The sequence below is a fragment of the Osmia lignaria genome, chromosome 12 (assembly GCF_051020975.1).
Source record: "Osmia lignaria lignaria isolate PbOS001 chromosome 12, iyOsmLign1, whole genome shotgun sequence".
NCBI classification, from domain to species: domain Eukaryota; kingdom Metazoa; phylum Arthropoda; class Insecta; order Hymenoptera; family Megachilidae; genus Osmia; species Osmia lignaria.
The window spans coordinates 3,006,066-3,021,630 of NC_135043.1; the positions used below are offsets into that span (position 1 = coordinate 3,006,066).

General features: G+C 30.4%; 5 protein-coding genes across 10 annotated transcripts; 2 read left to right on the forward strand and 3 right to left on the reverse strand.

Moving 5' to 3' along the window:
• Positions 1-400: 400 nt before the first annotated feature.
• Positions 401-1,411, forward strand: LOC143305952 (uncharacterized). The gene has a single exon (XM_076691285.1). It carries the CDS (start codon positions 401-403, stop codon positions 1,409-1,411), a length of 1,011 nt encoding a protein of 336 aa, XP_076547400.1.
• A 1,490-nt stretch (positions 1,412-2,901) lies between these two features.
• Positions 2,902-13,462, forward strand: LOC117603161 (DNA repair protein Rad60). Of its 6 annotated transcripts, none has more exons than XM_076691432.1 (7): positions 2,902-4,060; positions 4,179-4,257; positions 4,378-4,477; positions 4,626-4,832; positions 4,906-5,050; positions 5,120-5,406; positions 8,492-8,622. In XM_076691432.1, exons 1-6 carry the CDS (start codon positions 3,988-3,990, stop codon positions 5,404-5,406), a joined length of 891 nt encoding a protein of 296 aa, XP_076547547.1. In that variant the 5' UTR covers positions 2,902-3,987; the 3' UTR covers positions 8,492-8,622. The 6 variants fall into 6 exon arrangements, with proteins under 6 accessions (XP_076547547.1, XP_076547546.1, XP_076547545.1 ...); XM_076691431.1 differs by lacking the exon at positions 8,492-8,622 and adding an exon at positions 5,608-5,745; XM_076691430.1 differs by lacking the exons at positions 2,902-4,060; positions 4,179-4,257; positions 4,378-4,477; positions 4,626-4,832; positions 4,906-5,050 and adding exons at positions 8,745-8,965; positions 9,066-9,778; positions 9,869-13,462 and having other exon boundaries at positions 5,271-5,406; positions 8,492-8,665.
• On the reverse strand, positions 5,400-7,613 carry Hinfp (Histone H4 transcription factor). The gene is made up of 5 exons (XM_034322022.2): positions 7,131-7,613; positions 6,634-6,970; positions 6,247-6,562; positions 5,874-6,171; positions 5,400-5,800 (listed from the first exon to the last, which is right to left on the reverse strand). Exons 1-5 carry the CDS (start codon positions 7,611-7,613, stop codon positions 5,579-5,581), a joined length of 1,656 nt encoding a protein of 551 aa, XP_034177913.2. The 3' UTR covers positions 5,400-5,578.
• LOC117603163 (TP53-regulated inhibitor of apoptosis 1) lies at positions 10,164-10,805 on the reverse strand. The gene is made up of 2 exons (XM_034322037.2): positions 10,669-10,805; positions 10,164-10,339 (listed from the first exon to the last, which is right to left on the reverse strand). Exons 1-2 carry the CDS (start codon positions 10,801-10,803, stop codon positions 10,250-10,252), a joined length of 225 nt encoding a protein of 74 aa, XP_034177928.1. The 5' UTR covers positions 10,804-10,805; the 3' UTR covers positions 10,164-10,249.
• cN-IIIB (cytosolic 5'-nucleotidase IIIB) lies at positions 12,458-15,555 on the reverse strand. The gene is made up of 6 exons (XM_034322034.2): positions 15,389-15,555; positions 13,892-13,990; positions 13,594-13,663; positions 13,111-13,463; positions 12,756-12,986; positions 12,458-12,601 (listed from the first exon to the last, which is right to left on the reverse strand). The coding sequence occupies exons 1-6, from the start codon at positions 15,413-15,415 to the stop codon at positions 12,500-12,502; spliced, it is 882 nt and encodes a 293-aa protein (XP_034177925.2). The 5' UTR covers positions 15,416-15,555; the 3' UTR covers positions 12,458-12,499.
• Between the last annotated feature and the right edge of the window lie 10 nt (positions 15,556-15,565).

Consider the following 15,565-nt stretch of genomic DNA (forward strand, 5'->3'; position numbering starts at 1 on the left):
TATATTTTTGGGACAATAAAAAGGGTCGGGAGAGATTGGCGAAACTCCAGAATGCGGGTCTGCGGATTGCAATGGGATACAGGATTACCACCCCCATCAATGTTATTAATATTGAATCCGGAATTATGGATTTGGAAACGCGTGTAGAGGTCTTAACGGAGAGGTTTATTCTCAAACATAGACTCAGCGCAGTGAGTCTAGTCAAGAAGAGCCTCTTGAATTTTGTGATCATTAGAGGTGAAGTAAATTGGGAGGAGATGGAACCTTGGTCTAGGTTCTGGGTTAGGACGGAAATTCTTCCATTCGGATGGATGTATGCAAGAGAATAGATGTTAATAGACTTGAATGGTTGTACTTTGGAAATCTGGTGAGCGAGGGTGGTTTTAGGGTCAACTGGGATATGGGTAAAATTAGGAAAAATATAGAAATTAGCGATCGAGCTCTCTTCAATGAGATCTCGAGAGGTTTTTGGAATAGGGAAGGACAGAATAGGACAATTGAGATCTATACGGATGGTTCCAAGAAAAACGACGGCCTCGCGGTGGGGGCAGGGGTGGCGATACGATTGGGGGACGGCTCTTGGGAGGAGGCATCCTGGTCCCTCCACAGGGCCTCCTCCGTTTTCTCAGCGGAAGCCTTCGCAATCTTTCAAGCAATGCGATATGCGAATAATAGACCCAGAACGGAACGGTTTTTGATTATTACCGACTCCGCTAGTGTATTGGAAAAGATTGCCCATGTGGGTTCGGACTTGGGCGATAATCCATGGATTCATGATATCTTAAGAGAACTTAAAGCTAGTAGGTCTGAAAATGGCAGTGCCGGTCCGGCCGGTTTAGATGTGGCGTTTGCATGGGTCCCGAGCCATGTAGGAATAGAGGGCAACGAGAAGGCTGATATCCTTGCAGGCTCGGCTACCTTCTCAGAAGAGGATATATCCCCAGAAGTCTCGGAGCGGGATATTAGGCGTTTCATGTTGGAGGGGGCGTGGGAAAGATTCTCAAATAAAATGTGCAGAATCGGCTTATTTAAAGGAGTAAAATATTTCAACAATCGAAATAATAACGTGGGCAATAGACGCCCGTGGTTCTATAAGATTAGCGGGTTTGATAGGAAGTTCCTCACTAGAATGAATCGACTCCGGTTAAATCATTTCAACTTCGGGGAATCGTTATTTAGGAAAAATTTGGTGGAGAGTAAGGAGTGCGTTTGTGGAAATCAGGAGGAATCCTTGGAACATGTTATTTGGGAATGTGATAGATTTATGCTAGATCGTTTGAATTTGGTAACTTTTTTGGAAGAAAAGGGTTTTATGCAGGGATCAGAGATTTTGGAACTTCTCATGTGTGGAAATTTGGGTGTATGTAAAAGAGTGCTAAAATTTCTTGATAAACTGGGCAAGATTATTTGATGAAGGTCTCCACATCACCACGCGGGGCTCGTCTCTCGCGAAACAGATGGCAGGGTGGCAGGTACACGACATTCAGCATTTCCTTTCTTTTCTCTTTATCAAAATAAAAAGATTATGAGCGGAAGTGTACGTGTGTTGAGCGATTAATGAATTGTATGGTTTGAAACAGGACGTTTGAATTGGCCGCTTTTTTCGTTGGGCAAAATAGGGGGATATATCCCCCCTTCTAGAACGCCATCTTGGGCTACGCCCAAGAAAAGTCTGTTTGTAATGTAATGTAAGTACATTTTCCTCTTCATACCCACACCAAAGAGGAGGTATAACTATATCTACTCTTTGCGTGTCTTTGCCCACACCCAGGCCCACCAAATTCCCGTATTTCGTGCTGTAACGAAAATTAGTACTTGCGGTAAAAATCCAGGCGGCGTTGATGTTGCTTCGAACACATATAAATGATATCGGTGAGATACACACCAGAAGGACATGGTCCCTATATACGTGTGCATGGTCTTACTCAAAACTTCGAAAAATAAAAATAAAGGGAAGGAAAAGATTACAATATATGTGGAATAATGAAAATATATTAAACTTTTACTAAAATATAATAAATGTATATATATACATATATATATCAATAATAATATAAAAAATAGAATCATACAATAAATCACACATTAATTTACATACATACAATACAATACATACATAAGTACATCTCCGTCTATAAATATGTGGACACCATCTAAAATGGAATGTTCTTTTTAAAAATGGACCAGATGAGATTTTTTAAGGAGCTGTAAAAAATTGATTTACCAGATGATGTGCCTGGTCGTTTTAAACAATTACAATTTGTTGAAATCGTAACAAAGAAAATAGTGAAGGATAATTTTTCAACTTTTATATACGAGCCTATAATGAAAATTAAAAACATACATTTTGTAGATATAAGTAAGCTATATACATGCTGAAAATGTCAACGCGTCTAACAGTTATAAGCAATTGAAATTAGTGAAAATTATTCCCAACCAGTCACGATTTTCACTAATTTCAATTGCTTATAACTTTTAGACGTGTTGACATTTTCAACATACATATAGCTTATTTACATCTACAAAATGTATGTCTTTAATCTTCATTACAGGCCCATCTAGTATATTAATTTTTATAGCTCCTCAAAGAATCTTAAGTTATTTGGTCCAATTTTAAAAAGAGTATTCTGTTTTAGAAGGTGTCCGCATACTTACAGGCGGGGTGTGTGTGCATCACACTCATACATCAGAATATCTCGAAAATCACGTTTTCCACTCCCCTGGTGCAGTCAAGTTTAACTATAAAAATAAAATTATATAACATTATACAGTGTATTAATACTATGATAATGGTTATATATATTATGTATGTAAACTGAATACTTACAATCTTCTTTTTTTCATTTTCATCCAGGTGTCTTGTTGCTCTATTTAAGGCAGTCTCTGACACTGTGTAATAAATGTTTTCATTAACAATTATTTACATATGCTATAAAAAGTATATAAGAGTTATTACCAAGTAAGTTCAGTGTTGGTACTGCTGATATTGTTAATCTTTTCCTCATGAAGTATCTTTCTTCAAAGTAGCTGCTACAGATCACCTGGAATTTCAGTAATCAGGTGGAAGCACTGACTTTGGGTTGTCACATACTTCCACCCACTGCGCCATCCTCTTCTTATCCTTTCTCTCTTGGGGGAAGAACATCCTGCTGTTTTCATTAGTACACCCTCTGATACTGCATAGTTTCTTCCGCTTTCTTTAAAGACACATTTTAATAATTAAAATTAAATATATTACTAAAATAGCATTGTAAACAGTTAATGATTTCAGTAACAATTTAAAAAAGTTCTGTAGTTACTTAATTTCTATCTTCTCCTCCTGTTGCTGCATCTCATCAACAGAAGTTATTGAAAAACCTAAACACCTAGAAAAAATTTTTAAAAATATCTTTTTAAATAATAATAATAGCAATAGTAATAATTATAATAATGGAATTCACGAACCTGAAAATTCTGTCATTCACTGTGCGCCATATTTCTTCAGTCTCTTTAAATTTTGAAACAATTGAAAAGCGCGGCGACAAATTCGCGGGAACATGACGTCACGATATCTTTAGTTGCATATGTCAAAATCAATGATACAAGGTGTGCATGTGAGAAGCGACATCAACGCCGCCTGGATTTTCTGCGCCGAGTTAAAATTTGCATCAAATTCACAAGAGCGGAGCTTGGCGAGCCTGGAAGGGCCTGGGGCATAGATGGAGTTTACATACATAATACTGATACAATATACATACAATGTGCAAAATAAATTTGTGATGTTCAAACGAAATTTTTTATTTCATTATATACTATAATGTATGTCAATGTTATATACACTTTGTTATGTTTCTAATGTAGTTATATTATCTTTATATGCTACTGTAAACTATGTACTACCGAAAAAAATATTAAATTTAACCTTATTTTATCTTTTTGTAGTAAATATTTAAAAACACTTCTATTTATTTAATATTGTGAATGTTGTATATCGTTGAATATTAAGTGATGAAAACAGAGCAGTTAGGAAGTTCATCTGAGGATGATGATGTGTATTTGAATGCTGTAGCAGTATTAAAAGGTGTGTATACAAATTGTAATAATTCAAATTCTTTTTGAACATGATTTGAAATTTCTTTCTAAGGTTTAATTTTTAAATGATAAAAGATTTAAAATACTAATTAAAAATTTATTTACAGCTCTGAAGAAGAAGCAAACATTACCACATAGCAGTCAAAAGACTGAGGAAAAAGTAGAAGAGAAACCAGAAGAATTGAAGCAAGTTTTTAAGCTTTTACAATTTGCAATTCAATCTCATTAATATCATTAGATTTGTTACAGAGGTAGCACAATATAAATGGTTTTATTATAAGGTTTATATAAGTTATCAATTTGTAGGATTCAAATACCACAAAAAAATGCAAAAGAACAAAGGCCAAAGAGGAAAACAAGCGGTAGAAGGAAAACTGCTGGTACTAGCTCATCAAGGCAGAAACAAGTAAAATAATTTATAAGTGTGAAACAAAAATAATCATAATTCAGTTTAATTGTGAATTAGATAAAATCAAAATATCCATATGCATGCTTCTGTATAAAAACATTTTCAGTTTTTATATTCATTACCGTTTTTTTTTTCATTTTTATAGGGAACTTCAGCTGATCAAGATTCAGATTTGGAAATTGTTTCTGTAGAAGAAAAATCAAATCCAACAGCAGCAGCTGATGAAATTGATATATTAATAGTAGAAAATTGTGTAGATGAAACTTCAAATCCTGCTGGGGATGAGAACTATGATCTGTCTGTAAAAATTCTCTGGCGATCAAGAAACGTGCATCGCCTGAACATTCGTAAAGTATGTACCCGGGAAAATATATATATATATAAATAATTAAACAAATTACTCAGAGCGATAATTATTGTTTCAGAATGAAAACTTCCATAAAATATTCGAGTATTTTGCTGATTTAGAAAAGGTATCAATAGATGAGATTTTAATAACAAAGAAGGATCAAATTATTAAAAAGAGTGATACTCCGGCTTCTATTAATTTATCTGTGATAGACATACTTGGTACATTAATCATTATTTTAAATAAAAAATATAAATACTTGGTTGTTTCAAATAATAACATCTTTGCAGAAGGAGGTATTGTCAAGAAAGACAGTACTACACCTCAAAATTATGAAGAGAATGATGAGAACACTTGCGTTATAAAAGTACAAACAACAACAAAGAAAACCATAACCGTATCCGTTAAACGAGATGAAAATTTCCAAGTTCTTTCTGTAAAATGTGCTCAAGCTTTAGACGTCGAGGAATCAAAAATTAAATTATATTTTGATGGAGAATTAATTACATTAACAGATACTCCCGATTCACTGGAAATAGAAGATGAAGCATGTTTTGATCTCAAATTAGCTTCGTAGGTAATTAATTTTTTTATATTTATGAAGAAAATAATCTACTTCTACTAAGTCATTATAATTATTTGAGATAACAACTTAAATAATGAAAAATATATTAAAGTAATATATCTGATAAAAAACATTTGGTTTATTTGGAATTTTATTTAAAAATTTGTTCTTAATTGCAATTGTTTTATGTTAAAATCAATGGCGATCCTTTAGAAGATGGTAGTTCCCTAGTTTCCTGTGCTTCTACGATTCTACTTTTAACTATATTGCCTTGTGCATCAGTTTCGTCAATGGATATTAAAATATTCGAAAGCACAGGTAAAGATTTTCTTTCGTCTGGTTCCTCCGCTGATTTCTCCGTACTTCCTTTATCTACATTTTCTTCTTCACCCACATCTTCATAAATCTAAAATAGTAAAAATTATATTTCATATTTCCATTAGTTATAGTTCAAATTTTATCTTAAATAATGATACTACCTCCACTTGTGGTACACTAGCATTCTCATTTAACTTAATTTTAAATTTTTTATTTTGGTTTTTTAAATTTCCAATTGAAGAATCATTCTCTTCTTCAATAGCTTCATATCTAACTTTCTGCAATCTGTAGCAACCATCTTCTTCATGAGTGTACTGAAATCTTGTATGACCGCTAGGTAATTGCAATCTATGCGCTTCGATTAAATGCCTCGTTAATCTATAGCTTTTTCTGTATTTTATTGGACATTCGTGACAACAGTACCATCGTACTTGCATACCATGAACTCGTTCTATGTGCCTTAAAATATATTTTTCTATAGTAATAACTTATTTTATTGATAAGAACGATGAGAAGAAAATTTGTATCATCTACCTATCAAGAGTATATGCACCCTTGCATTTATACAGACATCCATCAAAATGGCAAGAAAAGTTCGGTCCACTCGTATGAACCGTCATATGAGAATCTAAATCTTGTTGCGATTTGGCAGCATGATTGCAAAGCTGGCATGGAAAGCTCCTCGTAGAAACATGTCGATATCTAACATGTGTGGCCAAACTAGATGGTGACTCACAACTCATATCACAGAGAGTGCATTTATAGTTGAAAACATGCATTCGCATATGATCCCTCAAAATTCCTTCTGTAGGATAAAACTTGTTGCAATGGGAGCACTGGAATCCCTGAACTAATAAAGATTGACTCGAATTATCTTTTGCATAACTTGATTGTACTTTTTTAAAATGGAATTAATTGTACCATCGATTGGTATTTGTCGTTTGCAATGAATATGGAACTTTGTGTTAGAAGCAAATGTAGTACCACAATCAGGACAAGCAACGATTTTTTCTTTTGTATGTCGTCGTACATGGTCTCTTAGTTTGTATAAATTAGCACAGGTACTGTTACACCCTGTCCATTTACATTCTAAACCTCCTTCAATTTTGTTACCCCTTGGATTTCCTTCGATATGAGCAGCTACATGGTATAAATATACTTGATAGTTTTTAAAACATTGTAAGCACTCTTCCCAACGACAGAGAAGAGGTGTTGGAAGTTCCACTACATTTTTCCATTCCGAATCTCGACGACATTTCTAAAACAAAATATTGAAGCTTAAAATAAAAATAAAATTATTTTACTCTCAGAAATTTTGTAATTCTAGAATTTTCGTATGTTAATTAATTAAAATTATTTAAAAATTAAGTCTGTGATTAGGTTTTAAAAATTTATTTTTAAAAAATAATGGATCTTACGGGCAATTTAATTCTGGCGCGAATATTTGATCCAATGCATTTCAGCTTCGTATGGTATGAATGGTAATTCACATGTCGCGTAATTTCATCAGGATCATTGCTTTCATAGAAACAGCCATTCCACTGACACACGTAAACAGTTATATCTTTTTCATTGGTTCGCGTACTTAGATCTGACACGTGCTCAGACACGTGGTCTACGAATCTTTTAACGTGATTGGACTCGTACTCACAACTAATCCATTCGCAAAAAAGATGATAAACTTCACATTTTAGCGGTAAACCAACCCTTCTTCTTTTCGTGCCACATTCTGAGACGGAATCGAATTCTGAATCAGTATTATAAATATCATCGTCATCTGTTAATTTCCTTTTATACTGTGCTTCATCCGTATATTGACAATTTTTCTGTGATTCTACCCAATCGTTACATCGTTGTTGCACCTCTTTGCTAGTTATTAATTTTTTTTCAAACTCTGCCATTTTCCAATTTTGCTTTTTTATTCAAGCCACATTTCAATAATTGCTGCAATAAAATCAATTAATATAGAATAAAAATGCACAAAATTAATTAATTTATATGAGATTCTGTTTTAAATTCACAGTTACCAGCTAGTTCTTGATTTCCTTCTTGTGTCCTCATCAATACTCATATTGTTACTTATGTTTATACACCTAACCTGAATCCAATCTACTCTGAAGCAAATGCCTAAATAAAGTGTTTTTTTCGTCGAACAAAGTCATCAATGTACAGTATTTAACATTCAAATGTTTCAAAAGTTTATGAACAATAAAATATGGGAATATACTGTGACTTTAGAAAGAACGAGATACACTGTCTTTGGTTCATCGATTTCACAGCAAAGATACTTCAGTGAACACAACAGAAGTTCCACAATATATGCACTCTCCTCTGGTTATTACATTATTTTCTGTATCTTCTTCATTTATCCGAACCTTCGTAAAATTACATGCAGTATATGATTTTATCTATTAAATTACATTATAATGACACGATTTTCGACGAAGAGACTCTTCTTGTATTCCGCCAATTTTAACTACGCATGCGCCTTGGGATATCAATTTTGAAAATATTTTAAGCATTTATTTTTGAATTTATAACAGTATTATTGAAATCAATATTATGCTATGTATAATCGGTTTTCAATATTAAAAACTATTAAAAACTTATTTTGAATCTAAATATCATTATATTCATTCACATGTAAAAGAATTTAGAAATTCTTATAATTTGTGATTAGGGATTGTTTTACATAATTAAAAATATTATCTTAATCAAGTCAATTGCAGCTCAACCATCATTTAATTCAAATAATAATAATAATTTTTTTTTGTAACAGGATATGGTAAATGTGGAGTAGCAGTGATTCGTATAACTGGTTCAAAAGCATCATTAGCTTTAAAAGAAATGACCAAAGTATCAACACTAAAACCTAGAATAGCATTGCTAAGAAAAATTCATGATCCAGAGACAAAAGAAGTTCTGGATAAAGGCCTTTGCCTTTGGTTTCCAGGTACTCTCAGAAAATTTAATTACCAAGATACATGTTTATGAAAAATACCTTTGGTTTTAAAATACATGATATATTTTAGGGCCAAAATCATTTACTGGAGAAGATTCTGTAGAATTTCATGTTCATGGAGGCCCTGCAGTAGTGATATCAATTCTTAATGCTCTTTCAAAGTTACATTTTCAATTAGCGTCTCCTGGAGAATTTACTAAGAGAGCTTTTTTGAATGGAAAATTAGATTTGACTGAGGCCGAGGGCATAGGTGATTTGATCGAGGCAGAAACTGAAAAACAACGTAAACAGGTACAGACGGATCTAATTGCAGTTCACTAACATTATTCTTTAGAAAAGATATTCTGAAGAAAGAATATTATATAAATATTTTCTATTACATATTCAATAGGCTACTAACCAAGCTAGTGGTTCTCTACGTCGTCTATACGATTCTTGGCGCCTGACTCTATTAAATATTCTTGCAAGTTTAGAAGCTTATGTTGATTTTTCTGAAGAGCATGATTTAGAATCTAATGTCTTGGAAAATGCCAAAAGTACAATACAAAAATTATCTCTAGAAATTCAACAGCATCTTTCTGATGGACGAAAAGGAGAAATATTGCGCACAGGCGTGCATGTGGCAATTCTTGGAGAACCTAATGTAGGAAAAAGTAGTCTTTTAAACCTTCTTTCTAAAAAAGATGCAGCTATTGTTTCAGCTTTTCCTGGCACCACAAGAGATGTTATAGAATTAACAGCAAACATATGTGGATACCCAATGATCCTTTCAGACACTGCAGGAATCAGAAATGATCCTGAAAATGAAATAGAAGTGGAAGGCATTAGAAAAGCAAGAGAATGCTCGAAAAGAGCTGATTTTGTCATGTGTGTAATTAGTGCAAACAATGGATTAAAATATTCTTTTGAAGAGTTCTTAGAGAATTATAAAAACATCATGGGTGTAGAAAAAGAAAAGATTCTTATAGTACTAAATAAAGTAGATTTACTTGAAAAAGAAGAAATAGTAAAATGGAAAAGTCAGAATGTTGTTCCTATTTCATGTAAAACACAAGAAGGTTTAAAAGAACTTATAGAAGCATTAGGAAAATGTTTTGAAGAAATGTAAGTATTTTTTTCTTTAAGACTAAAATTATTGCCTTAACTAATTACTTTATTCAAACCAAGCATTTTTATTTAATTAATTAATTTTAGATGTGGTGATCCATCTACAGAAAATCCTGTAATCAGTCATGCAAGATATAGGAATCATTTATCACATGTTATAAAGTACCTTGAAAAGTATTTGAAAAGAACTAAACTTCCAAATTATGATATGGCTATATCTTTACAAGATATCAGAGGAGCAGCAAGAGAATTTGGAAAAATAACTGGTTCCATTAGTAATGAAGAAATTCTAGATGTGATTTTTCAAAATTTTTGTATTGGAAAATAAAAGCTACATATGAATATCACTGTAACATCACTAGAACATAAATAGAAAAGAAACTGCAATTATAATAATTTATTTACATGTACATGAAAACACAGTTTGTAACAAAAATTTAAAAACTGAAAATTTTGCTAAAATCATAGTTATGAAGTTTCATTTTTTTTCTCTCGTTCTGTTCCCAAATGGGCAATATTTATTTCATCCAGATTTATGTCTTGTTCTTTCATGGCTTGCTGAAAAAAATAAACATAATAAATTTTATATTCCATACTATATAAAAGTTAATTAAAAATTGAAATTAAACGTCAGTCTTCTAATTATTGTTAAAAGTTTTGATGGATTTAATATTTGTCCTTGTATTTGATACATTTTTGTAGGTTATAAACTAATTAAAAAATGTACAATACAGTTACATCAGATTTATACAATTTAACACGAACACATATTAATTCGTTAAGACTAGTTTTAAAGCAAAAACTAGTGCATGGAAATATATATACATATGCAAAATTTATTTCGCAATAAAATTTCAAAATTAAGAAGAATGATCAATTTATCTTACCGCGACACATTCAGTATAAAGTTTAAGTAACGATGCACATTCACTATCGTCATGGACTCCACGCAAAAATTTGTCAGCAAACCAATCATTAAAACACCGATCGTATTTTTCTTTTAATTCTTTACAAGCTTCCATAACTTATTGTTACATTTATTTCTATCAAAAGGTTTTAACCTTATTTTGCTATATCATTCACACGTGTATTCATTAATTTAAACACTGATTCAGTCAGAATGACTAGTTATTTCTCAAAGTAATTTATTTTCCAATCATTAGATTATGTGAAAAAACCGAATTTAGATAATTTAATTGTTTGGGGTATCTATCACACAATTTTTTAGGTTCAATCGTTCGCGTTTGCAGTACGAATCGACTATGTACCTTATATATCAGAATATTTTCATAGCACAATTTGTAATGTTCTATTCAATGTTTGTGTACAATTTAACAAATTTGGAAGTTTAATTAATTTAAATTTTTCTTACAAATTGTTGTACGCTATAAATTTATATTCTTTTTATGATTCATGTAATGATTATTATAGAAACAGCAATTTTGTCTATGTAGTATTTCTAATGTTGAGTTTTCTTTTAAATAATGTAACTGCATAGAATAGAACAGAAATAGAAATGATTACCTGAAGGCATTGGATGTAAGATTTAAAATAATTCGAACACATTGATTCATCAAAATCTCCGTTCATAAACTTTTCGGAGAACCAAACTTTAAAACACCCATCATATTCTTTCTTGAGTTGATTACAAGATTCTGCGATACTGTTCATTTAATATTAATCTTTTATCACCAATTTTTCAAATTTATTTGCACTAATGTCTTCAATTTCGAAAAGAAATTGAAAATGCTAAACATTAGACCTATAAAAAGAATTTCATTTTAAATTTATAATTAGTGAACATGATTTGAAGTTAACTAAAATTTGTATTGTTTAAATATTCTTAAATCGATTCGTAATTCGTAATGTCATCAAAAAAAAGATATTTAATATCGATCACAATCGATAATCGAATTGTGTAATGGAGGACTATCAAAAGAAGGTGGAGACATTATTTTACTTTAATGGATATTAATGAAGATATACGTATATTGAGAAACTTGTACTTCAAGATTAATTATACCATTTAGCAAATTGGAAATAACTTACGATCATAATCTTCTTAAAATTTAAATTGTCATACTTTAATAAATAAAAAGCACAAACCACTTTGTGGTTAGTAACGCTGCATCAGTGACAGATAATGGTTCTCAACTCCCCTCCTTTTAAAAAAAGTATAAAGATTGTGGCGCACTTAGAAATTATTATTTTTTTATAATTATTTATAATTGAGCCACCAATTTGCCAAATCGACTTACTCCAAAAAAAATACGAAAAATAGAGAAATTAATGTATAAAAAGTTTAAAAAGTGGAGTTAATCACTTTATCTGTGAATAACTCAATTAACACATCTCATCTTTTATTTCCATTTATTTTCACAGTTTTTCCAAGGTTGTATTAATAATTACAAATTTTAATTACATATAAATATTGATTGAATTTGTAAAATTTTAACAACATTTACATTATAAAAACTAAATTTTACCTGTATAAATTGAATTGTAACAATAAATATATTTGTTGAATCACTTTAACAAGTTTAATTAGGTTTCAGTAACTTCTATTAAAAAACAGACATAAAATGATGTGTTTTAAATTAGACAAATTAAATTAAATTAATTGTAATTACAGTGATGTTATTTACCAGGAATTGAATTAAAGGATGTTATAAATAAAAATATATATATATATAATTAAATTATAATTAGTAATATACATTATAGTAGTGGTTCTAGAATATTAATTGGAATTTGCATTGTTTGATCATCAACCAAAACAATATCAAATTTTTCCATGAATGAGGACAGACTACTTTCAATCTGAAACAATTTTAAGAGTTTTTATTTGATACACTTAATAATATATTAACACGAAAGGAGGATTTTAAGGAAAACATTTTACATAAAATTTGTGAAATAAGATTAAGGAAATAGTGATAGATAAGAAACATTTAATGTAATACATAATACTTACATGATCATAAAGAAAACCAACTTTTATCACTGCACCTATATCTCCCATCCCATCCACCATTGATGCATCTCCTGTAGTATCACCCATTAAAAAAACGTTTCTTCTTCCTTCAAGAACTTTCAAGTATTCTTGTTCAATTGTATGTTCATTTTTATTAAAAACATGAATTAGTCTTTCATTCTCAAATGCTACTATTTTTCCGTCTTTGTATTTAAGAAAATTGGAGATAACCTTGAGATTAAAATGATGATTATTGTCTGGTTAATTTAAACTTTGATAAATTAATAGTAAAACTTTATTCAGTGAAAAATTAAAGAAGTTGTTAAAGCTATACTCTGAGTATCAGATGTATTACCTTCACGTTGTCAAATAAAACTCCTTGGGTTCTTAAAACAGCTTCAACAACGTCCCCTAAGCCAGCGCTAAAAACGAGTACCGGAATTCCAGCGGAATGCAGTTTTTTAAAAAGTTCTTTAGTACCATCCCTTAAATCTGATCCATAAATTTTGACTACTTCTGATATTTCTTTTTGATCAAACGGTATATCCTTTAATATATTTTCTGCTGCTATCATCCAATTTGTCATTGCTTCTGCTTTTATTTCAACTGGTAATGTGGGATCTATTTCAATTGGTCTATATTTTTTATAAAGGCGATTGGATTCTTTTCTGTAAGTTTCAGGAAGCTGCTTGCATTTACTAAATATCCCTGTTTATTTGAAAATTAAAAAATAATTTCTCAAAGATATAAAAAATTATCCGATTCTCTTGGGATTATCATAAATAGTTGTTTCAAAATTTTTCAATTAAATAAAGGATGATATCAATGTATTACATACCAAAACTACTGAGAACTTTTTTTCCATTAACATGTTGTTTCGTTAGTGTCAAGTCAAAATCGGTAACTACCTGAAAATATTTTTAAAACAATTTTCATCTCAAGTTTACAAACATGTCCAAAATAGAATATTATTTCAAGAAATACAGCAGTTAATGGGAACAAATAGAAATAGGGTAATTTTAAATAAAAACAACATTCAAAAAAATATAAATTTATAAAGTAACATATTATTTAACATTTAGTATCTTGCTTTAATTCGTATACTTATTATTTCAATTATTATAATATAATCATACCTGCAAAGCATTACGTCCATCTTTCAGAATTGTATTTATTGTTTTCAACAGACATTTTTTGTCTCTAATATGGACATGTTTTAACTTCAGTGTTGGAAACTGCATCAGAAAAGAAAATTTTAATAAATAAAAATAACAATGTCACTTAATAACTATATTACATATGTAGAAAGGGAAAAGAAATAAATTTTTTACATCAATATTTGTTGAATTTATTAGTAAATATAAATCCAAAAAATATTCAAATTTATCATTTATGGTAGAAACAACAATAAAAGATTTTCCACAGATATGAAAAATTATATAAATATTTGATTACTATTATAACTATATTACAATGTTAAACTATAAAAATTGCATTATATAAAATGAAACATATTAGATATACAAGAAATGAGGTCAAAAGCATTATGTATCGTTACTATAAAATTAATCCCTAAATGTAGCTTTATAAAAATGAAGTATATAATAAATACATTTAATGTTTAAAAGATTAAATGATCAATACACAACATATCATATGTTTATTTAAGTACTGTTATTTGATAAATTTATTACTTAAGTGTACGCATTAATTCTTTGTAACCTAAAGAATATATATTAATTAAATCTTATTACACAATAGGTTAATTTTGACTGCAATGTCACACACCCATTTCTTTAACCCAATGATTTATCAATCACAGTATATAACAGTGATGTTACTTATATAGTAAAGTTTAAAGATCAGTTAAATTGAATGATTATATTCTTGTTTTGTTCGTTCGTTGAAAGTTACATTACTATCAACCAAACAAAGAACTGATAAGAAAAGTGTGAAGTTTTTGAATACTAGTTTCTCTTATCAGCAGATTATAATTGTATTACTTACGTATAATTTTATTCTAATTACTATCTAAATTTACAATTGCTCAAAAAATTGAGTAGAATTACTTATTTTTTATTAATCTCTTGACTGAAAAGAAAGACGCCTTTCTTTTCATTTAAAATCCTATTCTTAATATATTAAAATTTGTACATGTATGATGATTAAAGTTTTTTACTCCGGTTATATACGATCGCATTTGCATGATATTATCAATTATTTTCACTTTCAACATTTACTTGTCTTCAATTCTGAAGAAAATCATTTTTTGATATGACATTACGATAATATTCTGTACAGAATTAGTTGATTCCTTTTATCACTCCGATAGCACATAATTTTGTATAAACACATAACAGCGTGTAAAATGACTGTTGCAAATGCACAAACTTAATTAATTCCTCTCTTAATTATAGTATTTTTTCTCTTTTATTTTTTATATCACTAATGATCTTTTTTTTCATTTTATGAACGATAAATTGTAACTACAAGCGATTAAATAATTAATATTAAAAGAGATTTGACTCAACGAAGGTTATGTTTCTCTAAACTGGCCGCCAAAATACCGAATTAGCACAAGGTTAAACGCGATTGGCCAAGAAAGAAAACCGCGAGAAATTTAAATTACTCACATCATCCAGGCCTAATTCGGGAGCCATACTCTTTCCATGCGTGACGAGAACGAAGTCTTCGTATTCCGGAACCTCAACTGTTTTTTGGATGTCGAACAACCGCCGTTGATTCGATTAACCAATCAGCTGCATTTCAGGACACGTGACCTCCGATTCAATCACGTGATCTTCCTTTCG